The sequence below is a fragment of the Hoplias malabaricus genome, chromosome 14 (assembly GCF_029633855.1).
Source record: "Hoplias malabaricus isolate fHopMal1 chromosome 14, fHopMal1.hap1, whole genome shotgun sequence".
NCBI lineage: Eukaryota > Metazoa > Chordata > Actinopteri > Characiformes > Erythrinidae > Hoplias > Hoplias malabaricus.
In genome coordinates, this window is record NC_089813.1 from 17,227,770 (window position 1) to 17,255,207 (window position 27,438).

The 27,438-nt window shown below is 37.1% G+C and overlaps 2 protein-coding genes across 4 annotated transcripts in view; one reads left to right on the forward strand and one right to left on the reverse strand.

The window, feature by feature from the left end:
- Positions 1 to 27,438, reverse strand: part of ralgps1 (Ral GEF with PH domain and SH3 binding motif 1) — a 165,307-nt gene that overhangs the window by 63,959 nt on the left and 73,910 nt on the right. The window lies entirely within an intron of this gene.
- Positions 440 to 27,416, forward strand: angptl2b (angiopoietin-like 2b). Of its 2 annotated transcripts, none has more exons than XM_066644200.1 (5): positions 440 to 938; positions 13,504 to 14,399; positions 22,836 to 23,029; positions 24,734 to 25,004; positions 26,073 to 27,416. In XM_066644200.1, exons 2-5 carry the CDS (start codon positions 13,544 to 13,546, stop codon positions 26,270 to 26,272), a joined length of 1,521 nt encoding a protein of 506 aa, XP_066500297.1. In that variant the 5' UTR covers positions 440 to 938; positions 13,504 to 13,543; the 3' UTR covers positions 26,273 to 27,416. The 2 variants fall into 2 exon arrangements, with proteins under 2 accessions (XP_066500297.1, XP_066500298.1); XM_066644201.1 differs by having other exon boundaries at positions 13,507 to 14,399.

Below are 27,438 nucleotides of genomic sequence, written 5' to 3' on the forward strand. Positions count from 1 at the left end.
TGGAGAGTGTGTGTGTGGGTGTGTGTGTGTGTGTGTGTAAGTGAGTGAGAAAGTGAGTCTGGGCTGGCGGGGGATTTGTACCTCATACTTAGATGCTTCTGTGCTTTTGTGCCAAGGGGCGGAGAAAGGAGGAGAAGGGGGTGGGTCTATTGCACTTTACTGCTTGTTGAGACGCTGTGCCAGAACACTTTTCATTATTAGGGGGGGAAGAGAGTGAGAGAGAGAGAGAGAGAGAGAGAGAGAGAGAGAGAGAACTGAAGGTACTCAGCTTAGACGGAGTGACAGAACACACACAAACACATACACACACAAGATTTGAGAAAAGCAAGCTGACCCTTCTGGACTCTCTCATTCCTCCTGAGTTCTGAGGAAACTCCACCTCCCACAGCCACTCCTCCACTGTTAAATACAGCTTCTCTGCTTCACCGAGGATCACCTGGAGTTCTTTGGAAGGATTCAAAAATTTATTTATATTTTGGTGAACAACTCTTCTTGCCTACTACATTTAAAGGACCAACTTTCAATACCACGCTCAGCTTTTGTGGACTAATATTCAAGGTTTTTTTTTGTATTTAGTCCAAAGGTTTAAGATTCACCTTTCCATTTCCAATTTCGAAGACACCTCCCTTGGTCTATCAGTTCCACTTAATCAGTCTCAGTTGCTTCCAAAGGCTTGTGGAGCATCGAGGTCGGTGCCTGCTTGCTTTTCTCAGCCTCAGCGTCTCCGGCCAGACAAAGGTACTTAAGTGAAGCCTTCTCCCCTGACACAGAGGACACCCACCAACAAAGAGAATCAGCAGGGGATTAACACCCAGCGAAGACAGAGAGAGAGAACTGGATGAGAAAATCATCTCAGAGTGGTCCACAAGCTGTGATGACTTCTCCAGGACACTAAGAAAAAGCTGAAAAGTTGCTGCTGGAGTGGAGGGAACTCTCTGGTAAGAATGGCACTCTATTAGCGTTCTCTGAATGAGTAGGGGTCAAATCTAGTCTTCAATTTTGCATTTATTTGAGAATAATATGAGAATAATATTCTTTATTCACCATTCAGATTATTCAAATTATATTCAACATTTACATTAAATTATTTTTCTTATATAAATGTTTGTTATTCTCTTATATCCAATTCAAAAACATTATTTTTTAATAAATGAGGGATTCTGGGGATACTAAGCAATTGCTCTTTCTTAAAGGGTGTCCCTTTGGTTTTCCACATGCAGAGGTTTAATTCTGGAGAGTTCAGTGTACTCAGAATTCATTCCTATCACCTGCTCCTGTCCTGTTTTGTATGTAAAAAGAAAAGGAAGTACAGCAGCTGTCTGCTTTTCAAAACAACTTTGAATGATAAATGGTTTCAAGCATTGCCCTCCTAATGCTGTTAGCAGCTGAATAATTTCCACATTCAAAAAGCCTAAGAAAGCTAACAGTGTCTCCAAGACAAGCACACGTTCATAAATGAAAGTTTATGGTATAGAGGTATGGTTTTTGGCAAGGATATACAGGATTATGAAAGAAAACAATAGGGATGTGAATCTTAAAAGAGACCTCCGCTAATGTAGAGGTTCCTGAATGGTTCTATGCGGGGAGAAGTAAAAAAAAATTACAGAATCTTTACATTATGCGGAGGTCTCATTTACAAAATCCAAATGAACCAAACGGGCCTTCGTGGACCCAAAATGCTTTCATTTGGAGCTTTCATGGAAAAGCTCTAAAGAACCCTTCTTGGCACCTTTTTCAAAAGTGCAGTCAGATGTGTAGGGGGCATGTGTGTTCCTTTCTTAAGCAAGCATTCATTAACTGCCAATAAACAATAGGCAGAGAGTGTGTGTGTGTCTAGTTTCTTATCAGATTTAATGTACACACACAGTGTCCAGCAACAAAGTAGATGTGGCCAAGCAATGATGTCAGTCATAGACCGGCAGTGGTGTCTCAGCTTTAGTATGTGGACATCGCTGACTGGAATATCAGCAAACTTGTGGGAGTAGGATATAGGAGGAGAGGAAGGGAAAAGGGAGGAAAGAACAAAGATAAAGTGGAAAATTAAATCCCAGTGTTCAACAACACAGAAACCAAAATAAAATGTCTGTTGTGAAATGCTGACAGGCTAACTACAGTGGTTTTAAAATACATGTTTTTGCTGCATCAATTTTGCTCCAAATAGATGATCCTCAGCGTTGTACTCTGTACGTATTAGGAAATATTTTCAAAATTGTACCATCATTCAAGTGTAAAGTTCAAGATAGTCACAGTTTGATCACTTTTTGGACCACATGAAGGTGTTGGTCTATAAAAAGGATAGCTGCGCTTTTCAGGACACGAAGAGCACACAGAGAGCCTCAGTCACTGTAAGCAAAGCTTTACAAAAATTTGTTACATAACAAAATAAATAATTAAGAAAGCTTCTCTTTCATCTAGGTGAAATGGACATACATTAGATTGGCAAACAGAAATGTGCAATTTAATCTCCTGTAAAATATGCCTGTATACTGTATATAGTTCAGATAAATAATTTTTTATTCCAGTGTCGACTCAAAAATATTCAAAATAGCACCTGCCTACAGCCTTTTTATAGTGATTGGATCATTGTTTATTGGGGTTACCCTAGCCTCATGAATGAAGCAGGATGAAGAGTATGTGAAGGAGCATTTCATCTGTCAGGAAGTTCTCTCCAGCTGCAGTGTTGCAGGGGGTTGGGGAGAAGAGACAGCACTGAATCAGGCTTTGTGCACTCTGCCAGGGCTCTGTTTGGATAAGGGGGCTTTAGGACGATCAGCAGGGCTTATCATAAACAGTCTCCTCTGGACTTGCTGAGAAAGTGTCGTTGGCAGAAATGTGCCTCTGGTGATAGACAGGGCAATTAAAGGCATTACCTCGGGACTGTCAACACATTCAGTATTGCAAATAAATGATCAGGAGAGATGCTATCTCAAACAACTGAAGTTCTATCACAAAATACAGGTTGTGGTGTATATTTTTTCAAGCAGGGTGTATGACACATTTTGTCCACCTTGGGTTACTAGGATTTGGTTCAATTATGATTTTTCTAAGGAATGATTCAGTGAGGAGTGGGTGGGAGACTGGTAATGCCATTGCCATTTGTGAGTGAGAGCATACAGCCACATGCAAATATTTGGATTATTTTTATAAATGAATACAAATACAAACTCTACAAAGGTTATTAGTGGAATTTAACATATTGGGGAAAAAAGATCAAATATGGCCTTCTCAAGAATTATGACAAATTTGTGTTTTTGTTTTACAGTATAACCGATCAAATACATAGGAGACATGATTACAGTCTGCAACACAAATATTTAAATATTTAATATTACATACACTAGGTAATGTTTTTACCTACTGCTTCAAAATCACTGTGATGCTCCACTGACCTGTAACAGGGAGAACAGAGCCTCTGCCTTTGCTACTCTGGGCTCAGCACGGCAGAAACTGCATTATGTGGGGAGGAAACCAACCTCCATTCGCTTTGTTTTCAAGACAGTGCTATAAAAAATGTATTATATTCTGTAACTGTATGGGAGCCCAAGAACAAAAATACCAAATCTTACTTAGCGTTCCTTAAGTTCAGGTGAAGAATGTGATCATTTATTTCCATTCAACACAATGTCATGTGACAAGGGGTGGACCCCACCCCTCCTCCCATAGTTCCGTAATGTCAGTGTAAGCATCTGTTCACTGACGTAATAGTAAAAGCAGTTTGTGTTCTCATGCAAGCATGGTGAGCGGTCAAGTAACACTGAGTAACTGAGAGGGACATAGCCTAATGTTTTAAACATAACAAATTAGTATGAGGTTGTGGGTTCGATTCCCGCTCCGGGTGACTGTCTGTGAGGAGTTGTTGTGTTCTCCCCGTGTCCGCGTGGGTTTCCTCCGTGTGCTCCAGTTTCCTCCCACAGTCCAAAAACACACGTTGGTAGGTGGATTGTCGACTCAAAAGTGTCCGTAGGTGTGTGTGTGAGTGTATGTGTTGCCCTGTGAAGGACTGGCGCCCCCTCCAGGGTGTATTCCTGCCTTGCGCCCAATGATTCCAGGTAGGCTCTGGACCCAACGTGACCCTGAACTGGATAAGCGGTTACAGTTAATGGATGGATGGAAATTAGTATGAAAATTGGGAAGTAAAAATGTTTGGTAGCTGCTTTTGTGCATTTTTTTTAACTTTCATCACAATTAAATAACACACTGAAATGAATTAATAATACTCCAGTACTATTTACCATATTTAAAATAAATAGTACCTACAATAAACATTACCCTCAAATTATGTTTAATTTCAAATGAATCACAATCGATTAAAATCAGTTCTTACATTACAAAGCAATGGTGTATTATTGTTGGTACAAAGCTTAATAGAGTGAATAATTTTACAGTTTGCTCCTAATTCTGAGTAAAAAACATGTGTAAAGGCAGATTACAATGTGAAATTAAGTCAGACTTTTAACTCTGCTCTCAGAGTTAATCTGTGTATAGGCAACAGTACAAGGGCACAGAGGCAGGAGTGTTAAGCTGGAGCTTCATCAGCTGCCACTGTGTGTGCGTGTGTGTGTGTGTGGGTGTGTGGGGCAGGTCAGTTCAGCTCGCTCTAATGAGGGAGTGAAGAATTTATGGAATGTCATGCTCAGGTTGAAATGAGAGGGACAAGAAAAGGGGGGGCGGGGGGTGAGAACAGACACCTAGCAGTTGTGCCCACTCGCCTTTTAATTATTCACTAAAGAATGGCTGTACTGACACACAAACCTCAAACATGGCAGACTGCCCCCTGATTGGTCTGTTGACATGCTTAAGACTCACCAAGCTTAAGCTAAAAATTCAGAGAACAGTTGAAGATTTGAGGCACGTGATACCAAATTTACCAGTTCAAATTTTCCATGTTTTTTTTGTTTCTTTATGACTTATGCCAGTGGAGCCTTTGATGGAGAAATTTTACACTGCTTGGACATACTGGACATTCATAACAACTGTGTGAGGTTGATTTTTAATTGCTTTGCGGTTGACACAAGCTGACATTTTTGCCTGAAAATAAATAAAATAAAATACTTTAAAGGCAATGGTCATGATTTTAATACACTTTTTATAATAATAACAATATTTTATTTATTTATTAAAAATATGATTACAGAAAACATGATAAGAGTACTCAAGCTTTGGAAACCACAACAACGACAGTGGTAAGGTTGAAGGGAACCTCTTTGTTTGCTTTCAAAAGCTTTGAGTCTTTTAATTTGAAATGGTTTGGTTAAGATAAAAAAATGTTTATTGTTCATGGCTGAAGTTTAATTAGACTGTAAGTTTTGGTTCACTGTTTGAATTACCACAGAAACTCATTTGTAAGTTGAGTTGTCAAGTTTTGTAGCACTTTACATCTGAGTTTACTTTTATTTAGTTGACACTCTCCCAAATTTGGAGACAGATCCACCTTATGTAATCCAAAACAGCAAAAATAAGTCAATGTTACCCAGCTATAGAACAGAAATCTCGATTCATGCTTTTCAATGTTCTCTACATGCTCTAAAATACTCCAGATGCCTTTTCTCTGCTGTGAGCAGAGAGAGAGAGAGAGAGAGAGAGAGAGAGACTCTAACAGAGTCTGGACAGAGACCCTTTTTATTTTTTAGCTATTTACAGACACCCAGTGTAGTGGAAAAGCACCACTGTTTTGTCTTTGTGTGTGCATCTGTGTGCATATGGGAGAAGCATTTGAGAGGAAAGAAAAGGTTTCTTCTCCTGGGAGAGACTAATGACAGTGTTTTCCATTGGGGCAGATGTACTTTCTCCACTGACAGGAAGACCCTATTATCTACTGGAAAGTAGACACAAACTCCAGCAGCTCATGTGTTTTACTGTGGTTCTGCAGTTGTGGCAGGCTCCTGGCACTCAGACATGGGGGTCTCCACTCAGCCTTTAAAACCCTCCTCACCCACAAACTTCATGTTCCACAAAGCAAACCACATGCATCCACACACTGCATACACACTTCAAGTGTGAGTAAAACCACAGTTAAACACAGGCTTTAGCTCATGATCCACAGAAACTGCTATGAAAGCTGCTGACTGGCCAAGGCCCTGTCACAATCTCTCCACCAGTTGCTAGTTCAACCTATCATTATAGGACTGTTAGAACAGCACTCAGGGGTTTCCCTTATGTCCCCCCTGAGAAACACATTTCATGCAAAGAAATTCATTGTAATTTTTTTCCTTTAAGTAAAGAAACAGAAAGTGTGGTGAGGTCAGTGTTGGTCAGTGTTTGTTTGTTTTTTTCTGAGAAGCCTCCTACTGAGAAACAGAGAGAGAGAGAGGGGGGGGGGATTCTCTGCATTTCTTCTTAGATTAATTATGTTTGTATGTGTGTGTGGGGCCATGAAAGTGCCATCAAAAAGAGAAGTACTATTCCCATCGATCCACTTTGTCATTCAGCAGCTATAAAACTTACTATGCTTCTCTAAGAATAGATTTGTCAGTGAGGAGAGAGAAATGAAGACTGTTCACAGAAATGAAGAACCTTTTATACAATACTCCAGGTATGAAAATTGAAGGAGCGTTTTAACCTCCTAAAAACACCACAGTGTAATTTTACAAGCTGTGTCTGTGAGTCAGATAAAAACAAATATGATATCTATAGCTTGGTGATTTTATAAACTGCTAGTTTGTGCTGGATGTCTGCATTTTATTTTGGAATCACAAGTGAGCAGATACTAAAAAAACTACCCAGTTCCATGTACCGGAAACCAAATATGGCTAATGGAAAAGCAATAAAAGCAGAGTAGAGCCAAGTCGACTAGATTACCATGCAGTTTTATCCACTGCAGTTTTATCAACCATTTTATCCACCATTAATAAGTGTTCATTAATTTTAAGGTGTAATTAATCAGTTTGGCCACAAAATGTATCATATAAATATTGAATGGTGAGCTCAGTATGACCAGTTGAATAATTTTGTGGGCTAAGTCTACATTCGCTCCATTAGCTGGTCACATGTATGGCTTACACTTAGATTTCATTGACATTTTAACTGCAATAAAATCTATGAAATTTTCTTCCACTTTAAATTCACGATTGTATTAAAAAAACATTTTGCATAATATTCAGAAGTTGTTTCCTTGCCATTTGCTAGCTCTCCAATCTGTTTGCATGCTGGAACCCATTCTAATGTGTTTACTAAATCTCTGTGTCAGTAAATAAAAAAATAAAATAAAATCACGCAAGGAAAATGGCCAAGAGCCCTCCAAAGTTTGAAAATCATGAAAGCATGTGAGGATAATGCTTCATTCCTGCTCTATAGGTGGGTAATGTTGACATATTTTATATTAGGTTATTTATTTACTGTTCCAACTTAAAAGACACAGAGCTTCTGAAGGTAAACAAACCAGAGAGAACTGCAGTTCCCTTTTAAAAAAATGTAAGTAAACCATGTTGTATAGATAAAGAAAGTTTATTTTATTCTCTTTCATCTCCAGCTAAAACATTATATAACACTGCAGCAGTGACCGGAAGTAAGAAAGCTGTTTGGCAGCATAAGTAATACTGACATTACATAAACAGCTTTGTGAACATTTGTGAACATTTTTTTATCTGTTCATAAGCCTTGTAATCATTTGAAACTTTGAAGACATGAGAGGGAGCTTTGTGAGCTTAAGAAAGATGATATAAGCTGACAGCTAGAGTAATATTTTTAAACTGACCTGGTTGTGAACTGATGGTGAGGGCACCTGGACTGTGGGCAGTATCCTGAAATTTTGCAGACTTCATTAAAGCCTCAAAATGCCTGTCGGAGTGAGACAACCATCAGAGCTGACAAAAAATAGTCTGCAGCACTCGCTGTGGTCTTATCAAATCGTGTATAGGCATGTCGACATTTGTCATGTTCCAGTATATCATATTCAATAATATAACTTACATCTAATAATCTCTCTCCCTCTCTGCCTTTTCCAATGGTGTTTAATTTGGTTCAGAAACAAGCCATTCTAAGTCTCTGAACATCTGTAGCAATATATCTTTATCAGTTTGTTCTTGAAACTGACAGGATGGAGTCTTTATGAATCCACGTAGGCTTTAAGCCCAGAATCACAGAGAAGTTGAAAAGCTAAATATACTGAATGCTCACAGCAATTCTCTCTGGAGGGTTGTGAAAATAGCCTGGGGTCAGGTCAGTCAGACTTCTGCCCAGTGAGAACATAACTAAAGATCCTGGCTCAAAGCTAATAAAGTGTCCAACAGTAGTTTTGCCAGGATCTCACAATTATACCATGAATTGCATTTTCAAGACTGAAGCTTATAATAATGAATATTTACATGTAGAATAAAAGAATCAATGTAAGATCAACACAATGCAGTTATATTTATCTTAGTAGTGTCTAATAATTAAACAATTTTGTCACCATAATAAAGCTAAAATGTTAGTATTTCCTTGTATTTTGGGAGGGAGATAAATGTGAAATGTAATATGCATGAAAAGGTAAAAGACTTCTTTTTACATCTATTATAATGTCTCAGTGTAGTTTTAATTATATGTAAATTAGAACCTAATTTGGCTGTGGGTAATGACCAAGGTTACAGATAAAAGCAGCTACAATTAATTTCTCCAGTGGATTGCTTGCCATACTGTCCACGACTGGTTGAGCAGCTCAATGATCCATAAGGAGCTCAGAGTAGATCTCCTTCTCCTTTGCGTGGAGAGGAGCCAGTTGATGTGGTTCAGGCATCTGATATTGATGCCTCCCTGGACGCCTCCCGCTGGAGGTTTACCAGGCATGGCCAACTGGGAGGAGGCCTCAAGGTAAACCCAGGACATGCTGGAAGGATTATATTCCCTGGCTGGCCTAGGAATACCAAGGGATCCCTGAAGGAGGAGCTGGTGGAAGTTGAAGGGGACAGAGGTGCCTGGGCTTCTTTGTGTGCCTTACTACCACCATGACCCTCAAATTGAGTGAGGAAAAGAAAATAATGTAGATGATAAGTATTTGAGTCTATTCATTTTAAACAGGGAGTAGAATAAAATGAGTGATAAATTGTGAAAGTGAGCAGCCTAAACCTATAGAGACATAGAATGAGGAGACTCCACCTTCAACATAAACAGTCAATCACATTGCTGGTAAAAGCATCCATGGGAAATGCTCTCTCACGCTGCCCTGACGTGTTTCCAAGATGACCACAGAGTGAACAGACCTGTAACTACTTTGGAATCTTCATTTGTTGGAGCTTGCTTTGCACAAAAGAAGGCTTAGCAGACAGTGAAAAAGTCTGGAAACAATCTGTATATTAAGCTAGAACTAAGTAGTAAGGGTGAGCTGTATGACAACATTCATTGTTACCACGGCAAAATATGTCACAATATACTTCCTGAGCAATTCTGACAGTAATCAGAATAAATGTTTTATTACAAAGCGAGAATAATCAGGTCTGTTTCATTGTATTTAGTGTAGTATGAACCAACAAATAATAATAAAAAAGCCACCACCAATGATTCTTTAGCTATGTGCAACTTATAAAACTTTAGAGAACATAAATATTTTTATTTTATCCCCCAACCTAGAATCAATGCATTTGTATTAAACCAGAGATTATATACATTGCTTAATGTATTTATTTAAATGCATTCACTATTTTTGGAGATTTTATATCAAATTTATAACAAATGGTAGGAAATGCCGTCTGCATTTGCATCAAAGTGCCACAAAGACCCAAAAATCCAGTGTCTACAGTCACACGTATTTGTTGGTGTAATTTTGTCTGAAATAATGTCACTAAACAGTTAGGGCAGAGAGAAGCCGTGTCAAAAACTGTGTGCTCAACTCTGAATTCCGTACATTTATATTTTCTGCTGTATCTGTAGATAACCTACTACATAATATTTGGAGATTTACAAAATTAAATGACTGCCTTCTTGTGTTTTCAGAGAAAAACAGTAAGCAGCTCCGCAGGTATCTGTGAATTTGAGTGATGTTGAAATGTCAACAGCTAAATGTCAACATTCAGATTCTTAAAGGTTCTGTACACTCAATAATTATTTCACCTGGAATAAGCTTATAATGTTACCAAAAGCATGTTTTATTAATATTATCAGTTCCATTGCAGACTACTTCTGCAACAATCCAAAAGCACTCCTAGCTGCAGAACTGACAGAAATTAAACACAACCAGATAAATATGGAGGGAGGAGTTGGTTTTAGTTCAGTCCAATAAAATAAAAAGAGTAGGGAGGAGCTGGATCTGATCCATTTTGTAGTGAGGAGCATCTCACAAAATGTGGCCTGAATGGACAGCTGCATCAGACTTTCCATTCTGTCTCTCTAATGTTAAGCTGAAGATAGGAGGTGCCATCTGCAAACAGTCACCAACATGGCACACACCCAGGACATCCATCTAAACACACAGTTGAGATCACTATAAACAGTTCTCATCACCTCGCAACTACAGTCCATCTTATCTGTTAGCACTTCTCTCTTAAACAGTACGTCAAGAATGAATTGATGATTAACACAACTAATAATCCAACAGATTCTACGTTTATATTAGGAATGCATGGTATATCCACATCCAAAATATTATCATCACCAAAAAAATTAGAAAGATTTTTTTTTACTTTATTTTTTCAATTATATTTTAAATTATTATATTTTTATATTATAGCTGACATATATAAATCTGATATAAAACTGATAATTATAGCTTAAAATGTTTGCAGTTTCCTTCAGGAAAATGGAATCAATGGAATCAATAAAGTGTTATCTTAAAGATTGTTGCAAATTTTATGTCTTTTACATAAGCCTAACTGGAATCACTGTGTGCAAGGCAGGATCACACCCAGTCCATCGCAGGGCAACACACACATATAAAATATGTTCACTTACACATTCATACCCATGGACACTTTTTGAAGAGCCAATCCACTAGATTAGGGATAGCAAAAGAAAAAAAAAACAAGTTTTGTACAGGTATTCATTCCAACTGCCTGTATGGGTCAAATGTGGGCCAAATGTCATGAGCAGGACTTGACTTAGTTAACTGCACGTGTGGACCAGATGTGGGCCAAAAGTCAGTGTGACATCTGGCCCATATAAGATGGACCTGGGGCTGAGTTGAGGCAACCAGACTCACTGTGAGCCAATAGCATCATTCAAAGCCAAATGTGGGCCATATAAGAACAGCAGATGTGGATCACATTTTACCAAACATTAATTACAATCTGGTTAATACTCTTAAACCAGCTTTAGAAGCGTCAAGGAAGTTTAAACAATGTTTTAGGCGTTTCATTTTCTGTATCTGAATTAGGTATCCATGACCTTTTCAGTGTTTATTATATTTCCTGCAATTAAGAGACCCAAATATTTTAATTTTAGTTTTTCTTAATGGTAGTTATTTTAATTAGTATAGTGGTGAGAATTTATGTTATTTCCAGACTCACTGAGATGTACGGCATAGTCGATAAGACCACAGCCCCAATTCATGGTTGATTCACTGACCGGGTAAGAAGGATAATTCAAAAAGAGGCCTTGGGCTAGATTTTAATGCTACTTTGAACCCGATATCAAATAATCAGCTTTGTAAGTCTTGAATGTCTGAATGCGTCTGTAAGCTCCGTATACCGTTAGAAAGCGCAGATCCTACAGTTTCTAAAAATAGCGCTCTCATTGCGGTACTGTGAAGCCTCTGGGAGTAATCCAGTGTGAAAAATCACCTAAAAATCAAGACGAAACTTCAAAATCTGTGTGTAATGTTCTTGTCATGAAACATTCTAATGATATTCACTATAATAATAAATGAGGACTCTGCAAAGGGACAAGAAAGACGGTGTTTACTTTCAGTTTCGTTTTGACTCACATGACGTCAACCCACGCAGTCTCCGGGCGGAAAAATATGAGTCATCAGCAAAAACATATTCCTATTATTGATTTATAGTTTTTCAAGGTTTATGTAGGTTTCACTTCAAATAATATTGCATTAGATCAACAAATATAACCTAAAAAGCTTAAATAATTATTTATTGTGTGTTTTTTAAATAAACAAGTATTATTTCATCATATTTTTAAAAGATTATAATAATAATAATAATTGTTATTATTATCAGCAGCTGAGAAAACTGCCAAAGTACCAAAATATTTTTTATTTGTTGAGATATTGTCCATATTTGCCCTAAATTCCTGAAAGTCTGGGCCTGCTGTGACTGTCAGAGCTTTATCAGTTATACATCCCAGAGCTTAGAATATCAAGAAAAATATGTCCGTCTGATGCTACAAATTTATTTTGTCATAGTAATATTACATGTAATAAATTAGCATCAAAAATGCTTATGTTTTCAACTAACAGACACCTCACACTAACAATCTGTGTCAAGATATCTGATGTGGGAGTATGATTTCAAGGCTGTAAATTGAGAAATATGAAAAAAAAAGCAGGCGCTAGGTAAAATTTTGGTCAAAACATGACCAATTTATAGGAAAAATGATTTATCGGTCAGCATGAAAACCTCAAGTAATTACATATTTGAGTAGCAAAGGGTCTTTAGAAAATAAAACAACATATTGAATATGGCTATGTCACATAATTACTGTTTAAATGCAACTGAAAGAGGCACTGAAAAAAAAACGGAATAGCAAAATAGCTATATAAATAGGGTTCTTAGGGTTAACACTCCAAGTTCCTACTGTCCTCCAAAAGTTACATAGTGCAGTTTTGGCCATGCTGAGCTCAGAGTAGCAATGACAGAGGCTCTATTCCATATTACAGGTCAGTGAAACATCAAAATTATGTTGAAGCTGTAACATTAAGGTAAAATACTACCTAGTGTTCTTTAAATGAACATGGTTCAAGTTCAGAATATTCAACCAAGGCAAATCTTCATATGACTGAAAGCAAGGAGTCCCCATAATTAACTAAAACATAATAAACACATTTCCCACATTGTCTATGATGGAACACAGTGGCATGACAGATCAATTTTCCAGCTGAAATGTAATCTGTCTCTAGAGCGTAGGATTTGTCACGGCTTGATTTAAAACAGGAGTTGCTTGACAAAGGTGCTAATAAGCTCAGTGGCGTCTGTGTAGTTCAGTAAACAGACCCAAGGTGATATGTCTGTGGCCTGGGTCTATATGGGGTGGGATTCTAGGTTAGATTGGTTAAACAAAACTTGTTCAGACAGGTAGTAGTGGAAAACAGCTCAGTGTTTCCATTAAATATTTGGATAATCAAAACACCCTCAGGGTGGTATCTGAATTTTTAATAACTTCAAGGAATGTGAAGGTTTGTGCCAGCTAGAGGAAATCCTATTGTCCTTGAATTGAAAAGGTAGATTTTAGATGGCGACATGGTTGCATTTTATGGGGACAAGGTGTCTACAGAGCTTTTATTAATTAATAATAGTATGTAAGGTGATATGAACATGAGAGTTTCCCCTATATGTACTGGTATTTCATACCAAATATTTGATTGCCGGTTCAAGAATTCTGACACCTTCCCATTTTCTCCTCTCCCCTCCCCTGTATATCTAAAAGCAGCAGCTCCCTGGCTAGTCAGGTGTGTGTTGGTGCTACCATGGAGCTCCCTGAAGTGGTCTTGTTTGCTTTGCTCCTGGTGTGTGGACTGTTCCCTGTGATGGAATGCAGTGGTGGTGTGCAGGAGTTTGACAGCAGTGACCAAGGACCTGAGCCTGGGTTCATCTCAACATCACGCACTCGACGGGCCCCGCAAGCCCTTCCTCAGGACAAGTGCTCCTACACCTTCATCGTTCCCCAGCAGAAGGTTACAGGGGCCATCTGTGTCAACTCAAAGGAGCCAGAGGCTGTGCTGGAGAACCGGGTGAACAAGCAGGAGCTGGAACTCCTCAACACTGAACTCCATAAGCAGAAAAGACAGATCGAGACTCTGCAACAACTTGTGGAAGTGGATGGTGGCATTGTCAATGAGGTGAAACTCTTGCGCAAAGAATCACGCAACATGAACTCTCGCGTGACACAGTTATACATGCAGCTGCTGCATGAGATCATTCGTAAGAGGGACAACGCGCTAGAGCTGTCTCAGCTGGAGAACAAGATTTTAAACCAAACCTCAGAGATGCTCCAACTCTCCAATCGGTACAAGGATCTAGAGCATAAGTACCAGTATTTGGCTTCGTTGGCTAACAACCAGTCTGCCCTCATTGCTCTTCTTGAAGCTCAGTGTCAGAGGGAACCCCCAGTGGTGGCACCAAGACCACTGCCACAACCCCCACCTCAATCTCAGCCTAGACTCTCTCCACCAATCAGCAAGCCACATCAGCCACCTACCTACAGTCGTACCAGCCAGATAACCAACGAGATTCAAAGTGATCAAAACCCCAAAGTTCCACCTCCTCCACTACCCACAATGCCAGGTGGCACTCACAGTCCCTTCACTACTGACAAGCCCTCAGGTGAGTAGTGCAGCTTTCTTTAACATATATAACAAAATATAAATTCAAATTAAAGCTAACAATCTGCAGGGTTACCCATCACAAATTCACCACAGGATTACATTTAGGTCCATACTGAAGAGTAAATAATTCAACAAACAAGGCCTTTCACAACCATGAAATATTAGCAGACAATTGACTGGCATTTATAATATATATATATATATATATATATATATATATATATATATATATATATATATATATATATATATATATATATATATATATGAAAGTTAAAGGAACACTCAGTAAGATCCTGGTGCTCCCCCTAGTGTAATTCATTTTTACAGCACTGTACTGACATCAGTGGTGAGGGTGACTATATTTGGTCAGCTGGAGCATCAAAATGATTAAAAAATATTACAATATTACACTATGTAAAAATATTAAATAGTGTTCCTTTAACGCTTTAATCAGTAGTGGGAGGGTGGGGGGGCTCAATTAAGGGTGAGTCTCATTTCTTAATTTTACCCCTACACTTTGTTTTCAAGAGTTATCTTGCCCCTTGAAGTTACAACATGTAGTCATTAAAATCTTCCCCACGAAATGGGACAAAATTTCGAGAGTCTGATACATCACCAGAACACAAAAAAATCAGTGCATCGACATTAGAGAACTGCTGTAGGACTATAACACAGTTCAGTTTAGAGCATCATATACTTTCAATAGCATTTCCACGATCATATAGTATCACCCACTCCTAACTCTCTGTGATGTCCAAAATTTATTTCATGATATGTTTCTTAAATTTGGTCAATAGAATATATTTCCTATATCAATATGAAGGATATAAAATCCACTGAAAACTTCCAAGAACAAACAAGAAACATGACATCACCATCAAACATAGATATATTGGCTTTATTGATATTAGTATTTTTAAACTAAATTTTTAATTCAGTGCTGAACTGACGACAGTGCCCTGTAATGTCCTGTAATGTCAGTGAGAGACGCTGTAAATAATGTATACTGAAATATTGAAAAAGTGTTTAGAAATCATATCTTTGTTATTGAAACCTTTTATATTGCGATATATATTAACACTGAATAATTACCCAGCCCTACTACCAAATAAACCAGTTCACTCAAAATGCAGTGATATTGTTACATTATTCTGGTTTGCCTGAGAAATTTAAAAAGAAAAGCCTACAAACAGTTCACCATTACAGTGAATTGGTTTAGTCTTGACTCTTGATTGACAGCGTTGGATGATGGGTAATACTGACCCTCAATTCAAGTGCCAGATCAGCAAAAAAATTTAACCATCAGATGCCCAGTTTAGGAAAAAGAGGAAAGATTTTTGAGTATACAGACATAGGCTAGTATAAATCTTATGCCTATTAGTCTGTGCAGTCTGTATCAAAACCTTTACAACTTAATTAGTACTCATTAGGTTTTCTGTGGTTGTATTACCCATTACACCTTTTTTATGATATATTGTAGAATGCACCCTCCCCTACATTTTCTGTGGAGGGGCAAGTGTATGTGGGGATGGAGGTACTAAATTTACAATCACATAAGCTAGAACCACCACTGACCTCAATTAAGTATTTATTCTTTTCTGTTTATTTTATAAAGCTGTTAAATATGGTAACATAGGCTGAGACCCTTATTTAGCAGCTGCCATCTGATGACAAGAACAGACTGAGCTGAAGTATACAAATATTGATCACTGCTGGCATCATGTTAGCACCTAGTGCAAAACAACAAAATACACTCGACATTTGTGATTATCTTAATTGTGATTTGTTTATTTTATAATCTATTGGGTCTAGATTTTAACATATAAATAGTTTAAAATATAAATTGGTAAAATCAGCTACTAAAATCTCTTCTCTGATTTCACATCTGAATGTATGCTACACAATGAGCTATCATTTATCAACACTCCTCTGCCACTGGCTATTCATTCTTTCCAGCACTCTTGGTAGAAATACTGTCTCCCACACACTCACTGAACGAAACACTTCAGCTGCTGGTTTACAATAAAATGACTGTTGAATTTTTCCTTTGAAGTGGACATCATGTGCTGTGGTCAGGTTGGATATCCCAAACAAAGCTTATTCATAAACGAAGCACTAGTGCACTAGTTTATGTAGTCACCCCTGGGAAGGTTGCATCTGTATTAACAACGAGTGGTAGGCCTTTGAACTCATTTAAAAGTCAAGCTTTCTAAACCTCAACTTCATAAAAAATAAAGTTACAGTTCAAGTGAAACTTAACTATATGGCTGGGCTTAATGGGTCATGTGTGATGCACTTGAATGACAATTAGACATAAGCCCTGTCTGGTTTTATATATATATAAAACAGATTGGGGGCAGATTGGTCTCAGACAGAGAGAGAGAGAGAGAGAAAATTTTGGCAAGAGATGGCAGTAAAAAAATCCTTATTTTCAGATCATTATTGCAGTATAAATGAAGATAATTAATTTGCAATTCAGTAAAATCTGTGTTTGTAGAACAAGTCACTGGTTTATTTACATTTTTAAAAGAGCTCATATGTTTTAGGTGAAGCCATTTTTGTCATTTTGTCATGTCTGAAACCTGACACTGTGGGGATGTGCTAAAATATATACCATGCTATAGATAGTCTTTTGAAGGCATGACACCTGCTTTCACAACTGAGCTTGTTCAACCAGTGTAGGCCAACAGCTGTAACCACTTATACAGTTCAGGGTCGCGGTGGGTCCGGAGCCTACCCGGATTCATTGGGTGCAAGGCGGTAGCACACCGTGAAGGGGGGCACCAGTCCTTCACAGGGCAACACACACACACACACATTCACTCACACCGATATGGACACTTCTGAGTCGCCAATCCACATACTAACGTGTTTTTGGACCTTGGGAGGAAACCGGAGCACCCGAAGGAAACCCACGCGGACGCGGGGAGAACACACCAAATTCCTCACAGACAGTCACCCGGAGTCACACTAATTTAGGTACAATAGGTCCTGCAGTATAAAACTTCAATTATTCATTCATTCATTCATTATCTGTAACCGCTTATCCAATTCAGGGTCGCGGTGGGTCCAGAGCCTACCTGGAATCATTTGGTGCAAGGCAGGAATACCTACTGGAGGGGGCGCCAGTCCTTCAACTTCAATTATGTAGGGTATAATGGGGAATCTTAGTGTCTTGTTTTTGGTTTGGATCAAATAAACTGTTAGAGAAGTCTTTACCATCACCAGGGTGTGATTCTGCCATTAACTGTCACTGGGCACAAGCCTACTATAAGAACATAAAAATGCACTGTTGAGAATGAATATTCTCTATAACTTTACCATATGAGAGAGTCTAGTTAAAAATCTAACTAGCACCGATGAGTCCAAAGTGGGGGAAAAAAACACTAAAATTGTGTTTAAGCCTTTTTCTTTTTAATTGTTGGAGTTCAAGATTCAAAGGTGTTGCGGCAGAAATTTTTGTCTTTACATATTCAACCAAGTTCTCTTTTTAGATTACCTTTCCAATTGTTTGTCAGATACTGATGCAGGGCTCAAACCCACAGCCACAGTACCCTGGATCTGTGAGACAGTGACACTCCCAGTTTAACCACCATGCTGCCCACAAGTTAACTTTTCCAAGAGCCAACTTCAATTATGTGTTGCTGTCACACAGCTCCAGGGTCCTGGGGTTGTGGCTTCGAGCTCAGATCCAGGTGACTGTCTGTGAGGAGTTTGGTGTGTTCTCCCCATTTGGATTTCCTCCCACTGTCCAAAACCTACTCAAAAGTGTCCATAGGTGTGAGTGTCACTCACCCTGGGAAGTGCTACATGCCTAATTATTATACAACATCATTGTGATACTTGAGCTGTGATATTATTCTACTGCGATATTTTAAGACCAATTTCATGCCTGGTGTAGTGGTCTGGCATATTTTAGAAATTCCAAATATAATAATGGCAGGTGAATATTTTGTTAGGAGCTGCACCTAATAATAATAATATTTTATACATACTACCCCTGCATGGTATGTTTGTCTTTTAATTAATTAACTGATGTCGCTATTTACCTATTTAAATATTGATCAAAAGATATTACTAAATAATAAAACAGTTTCTATGGTACACATCTAGATTTCTATATTCTGCTACCTGTGCTATGGAGTTTATTAATCTGTTATCTCCCATGCAATTACACAAGACACACTACCTTTTTTCTACATTTAGTTAATTAATAAGTTACTGTAGCCAAATTAAGCATTTTCAGCTGTAAAAATCTGTGGCTAAATATTAGTCTAAAATATGATCATATAGGTTACAAGTTTGAATCCATGAAGAAATGCACATTGTCTTCAAATTTACTGTGAGAACACATTTTCAGTTTAAAACTATGAAATTTTAACCACTAACTGGAAAAATGGGATTATTATGCTCATTGCCTTCCTAATGACTTGTTTTTGGCAGGAGCTTGCATCAAGGCAGCTAACTCCCTTCACTGTAAAAATTCTAGTATGACCACTTAAACATAGACAGAATGCAAGCAGGGGATTTAAAAATGCTGACATACTGACTTCTATGACGGAAACTAAGCAGGGCTCCAAGATAATAAGCCAACAAAACTCATGGCCTGTTCCCATTTACGTTGATGAATTCTGTCCATGTAAGCACACTGAACAGTAGGCTTCAACACATTCAGTGAGAATTCTTTACAAAGTGAACAGAATACATTCATCTAACAGCTTATATATAGTGATAATATTTTGATGACCATATCACTGTCAGCTTATAACACTACATTTATTTTATGTACAAAACAACAGCCTATTTTCAGTTACAGAATGGTTCCATTAGGTTCTATATACAGAAATATATTGTTGCATATCAGTAGAAAAACAAACATCATTATGAAACAAAATGGTGTTTGTGGCATTTCCATAAAAACATAACTTTCCATAAGAACAAGATTTGAGCCAAGTACTTGATGTCATCAAAGCTTTAGGAATGGAAAGCCAGTCAGACTATTTTTGTGTGTGTAAAATTCCAAATAATAAAAGGACTTACACAGCCTACAAATTATAAACATATGGGAGAATAACTGGCAAGGATAACACTAAAATATTATCCTGTGTAAGATGGTAATATGATTGAAAGATGGTATAATTATTAATACTTTACCCTTACCAACCTGCCCACAACTAAGAAGTTATTTTCAGTTAACTAAAGTTAGATAAAACGTTTTTGTGATACTCAGTTTATTATCATGTAAAATATTGTAAGGGTTTGGTATACATTTAAAATTTGTTTTAACTTTATCTTCCACTCTTCACTCTTAACTTTGTCACCAAGGACAAGAACAAAACGGGTAAAAACAATCTTTTGATTTCTGGTTGATTATAAATACATTTCACAGCTGATTTTTGAACCAGTGTCCAGTGCTGATGATCCAGGGTCCAGTGCTGACACTGTTCCAGTGTCCAGTGCAATTTGGCCAACGTAAAATCAATACAGTGAGAGTTAAAATGCAAAACCTACGGTGTTAAATTAACACTGGCTAATTTGCTGTGTGCTACCAATGTAAAACTTTTCTTCCTATATTGTCATCTCTAAGGGAGATGCATTTTTGAAATCTAGAGACTAGTGCTTTTAGCTAAAACTGAGCCTTTTAGTTTCATACATACATTTTCTATACTTTCTTCTCTGAATATGGTTTCTGTAAGAAAAAGTAGAAAGAAACTCGCTCTTCTAAGAGCTCTTACTCCACAGAGCTTTCACTCCTTGTACATCTTTTTGTTTTCTTGTGATTCTGTTTGTCTGAGTATTGGGTTCTTGAAATATGCTTAATAAATATAAGGTACTATTATGATTATGATTATTATTATTATTATTATTATTATTGTATATTTTGTGCATATGTAAAAATCTGCTTAAGTCAAAGATTAAACAAGTGATAAACTAATGGAGAATTTCAAAGTTAATGGTAAATATCACAGCTAATGATGGAGTATGGTTGGTATTTAAAAAGCTAAGTGAAGAGCGTAACTGAAAGAAAGAGTTGTGTTTTCGAGGGAAGTGAGAATGGCAGCAGGGAACTTGGCAGCATGCCCACCTTTTAAAAGCCCCATGTGAGTAAACACTCAAAACTTTCCAACCTACTGTAGGCAGAATTGTCCTTGTGTGGCACTATAGAGACATAGATTAGGAGCCAGAAAATACTTGCCTACCAGGCGCCACATCATAGACAGCAACAGAAGCCTGGTAAGCTAATTTATATGAAAGTAGAGAATACCCAACCTTGTATGAAGTCGCTTTAGCCAAGGGGATAGAGTTTGATCGTCAAGAAGAATTAATTTTATTATTCATCAGCAGTCTTGGAAATAATGCATTTTTGTAATTCTACAACTTTATGTTATAATGAATAATGTAACCAAGTACTTTTTCAAATGAAATAACATAAAAATGTCTTTTAAAATGTAAAAAATACAGTTAATTCAATGTACACGCACCTGTTACTTTTTAATGTTTGTATTTCATGAAAATATTCTTGAACAACCACAGACAAATGTATCCTATTATAGAGTGGCTGACTCTAAATGCTGCAAATATAAACATTTTCTTCAAATATATAAAAAACATGCTGCATATATGAAAGCACACTGTAAAAATGCAACCAGCATGTCTATAACATATATTACATTTTGCAAATATAAGTTACTTTTATATTTTTTTTCAAAGAAAAAAAAAAAATGAATATTTCCAATTAACAATAGTAAATAGCAAGCTTAATATTTGAGTTTTATTAAATAAATAATTAAACCAATAAATTCAGGAAAACAAATAAATTCTGCAGTTAATGCAAAAATTGCACATAACCCTTTGAAGTATTGATGATTGTTTATTGGCAGTGTCCCTGAATGATTTATGTATTGTTGACTGAATGGAACTTATCACAATTTCTGTCCACAATTACACATAAAATACACACATTTCACACCAGAGAGATATGCTCATACCACTAATTATGCATAGTCTGTGTTTTTGGTTGCATTTTGAAATTGTTTTTTTTTTTCTTCTTCTTCTTACTGCATAACTGTTTCATAGTGATTTAATCTGACAGCGAAATATTGTTCTTTCTCCGAGTAACATGACTCGGGGTTTAAAGAGTAATTCTCTTTAGAGCAAAACTCCTTGAGGTATAAATAAATGGAATTTATATTTTATAATTTTTCATGCTAAAGTTTCATTCTCTCTTCTCTGTGTTGTGTTAGTTCTGATGTACTTTCACTAAGGCTGTTTGTTTTACAAGTTTGCGCTTTAGATTTACATATTAAACTAACACATGGCAATTACAAATCAGGTCTTGATGGAAAGCCCAATTCCTTGAGTTTGAAAGAAAAGCTGCTTGTGCTCTAGGGGAAAACCTTTTGAGACTTTTGTACATATGCCCAAACTCTAAAAGAAACTTATCAATTATAAATGACTGTAATGCACCAAAGAGGATTTTAAAAAATATTGAAGAATGTGTACAAAATGCATGTGCAAAAGTACAAATTATGTGGGAATAGCAGAATTCCTGTGTATTTAATTAAAGCCACTATATTTGTAAAGAACAATTTCCTATTTAAAATTAAATGAAATTAGATTAAATCAGCTTTCAATCTTTCCAAGTTTGGTATTACAGGTTTGGCACAAATAATTTTTTTTAACTGTCAGCACTAAATAGAGTATATTGATCTTGAATAGAGATTTTAATGATTTTTATAGGACCTGAATTTCATATTTGATTTATAACACCATAATTAATTCTGATCTATTAATCTGAAAATAATGCAGACACCACAGAGATATACAGAAATGAGGTCTGCCCTAGTTATAAACCATTTCAAGACAGCAGCGACAAAATTGCTTTGATTGCTTTGGGGAGCAAGGGTTAATATAAAATATTGTCCACCTTTCCTTCCAGTGTTTCTGCTTCAGAGAATTATAAAAGTTGGGGCCATTTTTTTTGAAGGATCTACATAAAAGTGCTGAAGCATTCCTAGGAGGCTTTAGAAGTACCTGCTAATCTAGTTGCTACTCTTGCATTTAGCAATCGGAGCTCTCTTTCGCTTCTATGCCAGTGTTGTGCTTGGCCTGAAAACAACAGGCCTCTCCCAGGCCAGAAGTGGCAGCCAAAGTCAATGCTGGTGCTATAGTGCTGAGAGTTTTTCCAGCTGAGAAGAGGAACAAGGGCTCTGGTGACAGTAGATCACTGTGAGCAGGACACTGGAAAGAGAGAGTACCTCTTACAATACTGCGCTCCCACCACAGAAATGTGGGCCTACCACAGGGGATACCAGAGCCAGTAGACTTCCTCAAAGAGGAGAACAAAACATGGGGTGTGATGGAGAGATTAGGAGAAGAACCTTTAGTTCATATATCATGAACAAATGAATCAGATTTTACTTCTTTTCAGGTCCCTGGAAGGACTGTCTGGAGGCACTTGATGGTGGCCACATTAACAGTGGAATGTTCCTGGTAAAGCCTGAGAACACAAACAGACTGATGCAAGTGTGGTGTGACCAAAGACAGGATCCAGGTGGCTGGACAGTCATCCAAAGACGCATGGACGGATCAGTAAACTTTTTCAGGAACTGGGAGACTTACAAGGTTAGCCCAATTGTTTGGCTTCTCATTAAAAAAAAAAAAACCTTGGTTAGTATTTTTGTGATGTCATGAAATATTTTTTACCATTGTTATATCATTTATCATCCAAATAGAATTTCTTTGTTTTTTTACCAAGTGGTCTCTCAAAGTAAGCAGCAAATGTTATGCAGCATACATTTGGGATTCTGTGGTCTCAACCAATCCTGATGGCCAGATTAGCCACTGTGATGCTAATTTGCTAACCACAACAAAGCTAGCATTATTCTTATTTCTAACCTTGATCAGCTAATAAAATCACATAAAGGAAGATTGATTATAATAGTTTTTAGAACAAAATATACACCTCACACCATTTTAAAACCATTCAACCCAGAAAAAAATGTGGCAACAGAGGCAAGTTATCTAGATCACAGCTATCTAATTAGCCAACTGCCTCTTAAACAGTCATTTGAGACATCTACACTGTAATGAGGATTTGAATATATCTAAAATCACATAGTGCTGCATTAAGATATCCGGCTTCTTAGAAGCCTTCTGCATTCTATAACTTTAAATAAATAAATAAATAAATAATCAAACAAATACTTAAATGACCAATAATATAGGAATAAATGCATATATAAAAATACTAAATTTGTGGGTTTGTGCTCCATTCCCTGATTTCTCTGCTCTAATTTTTGTTTCATCATCTCATTTCTCCAGTCACACTCTTGGTGAGGTGGCAGTACAAATGTAAAGTCAGCCTTGATGCCAGAACTTGAACAAAATCAGAATTGCTTGTTTTATCCCTTGTTTTCTTATTTAAGGTCAATTAAATACTTAATTCTCCAATACTAACGGCAATGAAAAAACTGAAATTATCTCTCAGAGAAGGACCTTGATTAATGATGGAAAGTTGTTGATATTATGAACTTTTCAATCATTGTCCCATGACCAATAGCTCCTGCCTTTTGAGTTCTACAAATGTGGGGCCAGAGATTACTCAGTATGCCATCAAACAGCATGGAGGTCTAATGGAGAACATATGCCAAACAAACACCTGCAAATGAGACACGGCTGTCTCAATGCACATGGCAAACAAAATCTCAATGACTCCCTGAAAATACATCAATTAAAACATTAAAAGTTTATACACAAGGGAAATCTGGAGTTATCTTGGAAGAAGTGTAACCTCAACACCAGGATGATTTTTAGTAGAATTTGTAATTTGTAATTATTGCATATGTAAATATTTCAGAAAGACATAAATCTGGTGGTAAATAGATGGTAAACGTCATAGTGTAGACAGGCAATTTGCAAATGCCTTGTCTGGCTTCTTTCCAAGTTCAAAACAAAGCAGAACGTCAATACATTGCCATTGCACCATTACACACATGGAAAACAGACAGTACAAGTATACAATGGCCAGAGAGGGATTTCCACTGATGTGAAGCATGTGTGGGTTAATGAAAACCATGTAGGATGACTACAAGACCAAAAGAGAGTGTGATAGACTGTCTAGAATGCATCCTGCATCTAAAAAATTATAATTCCAAAAAAAAATTGGAAAGTGGTCTATAACAGATTTTAGCTGATTTTAATGACTATTTGAATTGCATTAAATAGGCGCCCTGTTAAACTGCATAAATGGATAAAGAAAACACATAGGAAAATTATACATTTATTTAATGTATCTGTCAAATGTCTGCCTTTTTCTTTTTTCAACAGCAAGGATTTGGAAATATAGATGGAGAGTATTGGCTAGGGCTGGAGAACATTTACTGGTTGACCAGTCAGGGCAACTACAAGCTACTGGTGACTCTGGAGGACTGGTCCGGGCGCAAAACATTTGCTGAATATGCCAGCTTCAGACTAGAACCTGAGGCTGAATTCTACAAGCTAAGGGTTGGTCGTTACCATGGCAATGCTGGCGATTCCCTCACATGGCACAATGGCAAACAATTCACCACTTTGGACAGAGATCATGATGCATACACAGGTAAGGAGTAGAAAGTATTATTTATATATATATATATATCAGTAACACACTTCTTATGAAAGTGTCTTATGACGCTTCCTACTGCATGATACCTACTCTGCTTGACTTGACTCTCCTCAACGTTTTACCAGACCGCATGCACGAGTAGGAAAGTTATTTCACTTTCTGCTGTTATTGCTTTTCCATTAGGCAAATTTATTACCTGGTACCTGGAACCAGGTATTTTTTACTACCTGATCTCTCATGGTTCTAAGAGAGCCGAGTATGGACTAAACATGTTTTGAGACTTTTCAATCATGACGAAATGTAGACATCCAACACAAACTAACCATTTGTAAAACCTCCAAGCTACAGAACAGATGACAATGGCAGCTGTTAAAATTACACTGTGGTCTTTTGGACAGTTTCAAATGTTCCTTGAATTGGTGGCAGATGAAAAACTTTGCAACCAGGAAAAAAAAAATAGTAGAGTAGAGCCATGTTAATTTCCAAACAACAACAACAAAATGCAAATACATTATTAGTACACAACGCTTAACGTCACTGCTGCCATTGTTGCAGTTTCTAAAGCCTGGGGTTCCCATTGATCAAAATGTGAGTAGAGGCGAGTAGAGTTGAATGGCACGCAGTGAATATTCACCATTTGTCAGTAAATGCCAATGGCAAATATTTTCCTATTCACATAGTTTAACAAGACTTTATGTAATGTAAAAGAAACAATAGAATTAGACTTTTTGATAATTTTCTTCCTTCAGTGGTTAACTGGATGTATGAGACTGATGGTGCAATGCAAGAAAACATGAATAGTCAACAGTCATCATATATGCAACAACTTTAGAAATGTCTCTAGATTCTAGTCTGTCATTACTACATTAATGTTTTCCCCCATTACATATTCCATTCCACTAAAGAACATTGGCTGGCTTCCATTCGATTTTAGCAGTGATCATACTGCTATTTTAAGGTTTGTTAAGTGTAACAAACATACTGGTTTAATGGTAATATGTGGTCATTTGCAAATGCTTTTGAAAAACAACCTTCTGACAAACAATATTCTCTTTCTGTTAGGTAACTGTGCCCACTATCAGAAAGGAGGCTGGTGGTATAACGCCTGTGCCCACTCAAACCTGAATGGCGTATGGTACCGGGGAGGACATTATCGCAGCCGATACCAGGATGGAGTTTACTGGGCAGAGTTCAGAGGAGGAGCCTATTCTTTAAAGAAAGTGGTTATGATGATCCGGCCCAACCCAAACACCTTTCATTAAGTAGGAAACAAATGTGGAAAGTACTGAAAAATATTCCTATCCATAATCTAGTCCAACTCAGATTTGTAGAATACAAAAGGAATTCACATTAATGCCTTGACATTCAGAAGACACGTGCCTGTACAATTGTGCTATTTATATGGAGTAGTTTAATCTATGTTACGTGGACATACCATGATGTAATAACAAACAAAATAAATAAGTAATTAAATAAATAAATCAGGACACAGGACACTTAATCCAGTGGCAAGACAGGAAAATGTTGTCTGATGGGATAAATAGCTCATTATTTATTTCAGGGAGTGCAATTTATTGTTTAGTTTCTTGTATGGTGTATTTGCAATGTGCTTAAACCTGCTAAATTACTGAAAAATAGTTTAAAAACAAACAAAAAAAAAAAAAATAAAGGTTCATTTTAGTCCAATTAAGCCTTCAACCAATTCCTGCCAGATCCAACAATCAGAGTGGCCCTTATTCATTAAGGTTGCACAAAAATAATGTGTAGTTGATGAATCAGCTTCAGTATGTGACTTCAAGTACCATCCTACCAGTACATAGTTGAATTATTATTTACATGAAACATGCCCTAATCCATGCACATTTACTGCACTAGCTGTGCTTTTTTTTGGAGTGGTATCAGGAATATAACATAAAAGCACAGTCTAATATAGCTCTACAAGGAAAACAGAATAGGTGCAGCATTTATTTATATCAATGCACCCAAGGTAAATAAGTAGCCCTGGAATACTTATAAATAATTATAAATAAATAAAATAAAATAAATTTTTAGCTGCTGTTGGGAAGCAAGCCTGAAAAGTGTGGCAAAATTGATAATTTAATTATAGTTTTGACTTCCTTACAAAGAAAGCTAGTGAATATCTTGTAAGTGACCTCAGGTAGGCAATTTTACCTAGATGGTGCACGAGGGGTAACGGGGACATGGGCAGAACCACAAGAATTTGTAAAATAACTGATCAAAAGGAGTTTATCTTTAACATTTCATTGCTTTTGGACAGCTTTAAATTTTTGCTTTATTTAAAAGCTCTAGAAGCTGTTTACAATGGGGCAATATAATTTATAAAGCATGGGCCAATAGAAACAGTCCAAACTGACATAAAATACCTTCTCACATGAACTTACATTGAAAATGAATTATGCTTTATCTT

Coding starts and splice junctions, on each gene's coding strand:
- angptl2b (XM_066644200.1), top strand. CDS start 13,544: ATGGAGCTCCCTGAAGTGGTCTTGTTTGCTTTGCTCCTGGTGTGTGGA. Junction 14,400..22,835: donor CACTACTGACAAGCCCTCAG/GTGAGTAGTGCA, acceptor ACTTCTTTTCAG/GTCCCTGGAAGGACTGTCTG. Junction 25,005..26,072: donor AGATCATGATGCATACACAG/GTAAGGAGTAGA, acceptor TCTTTCTGTTAG/GTAACTGTGCCCACTATCAG.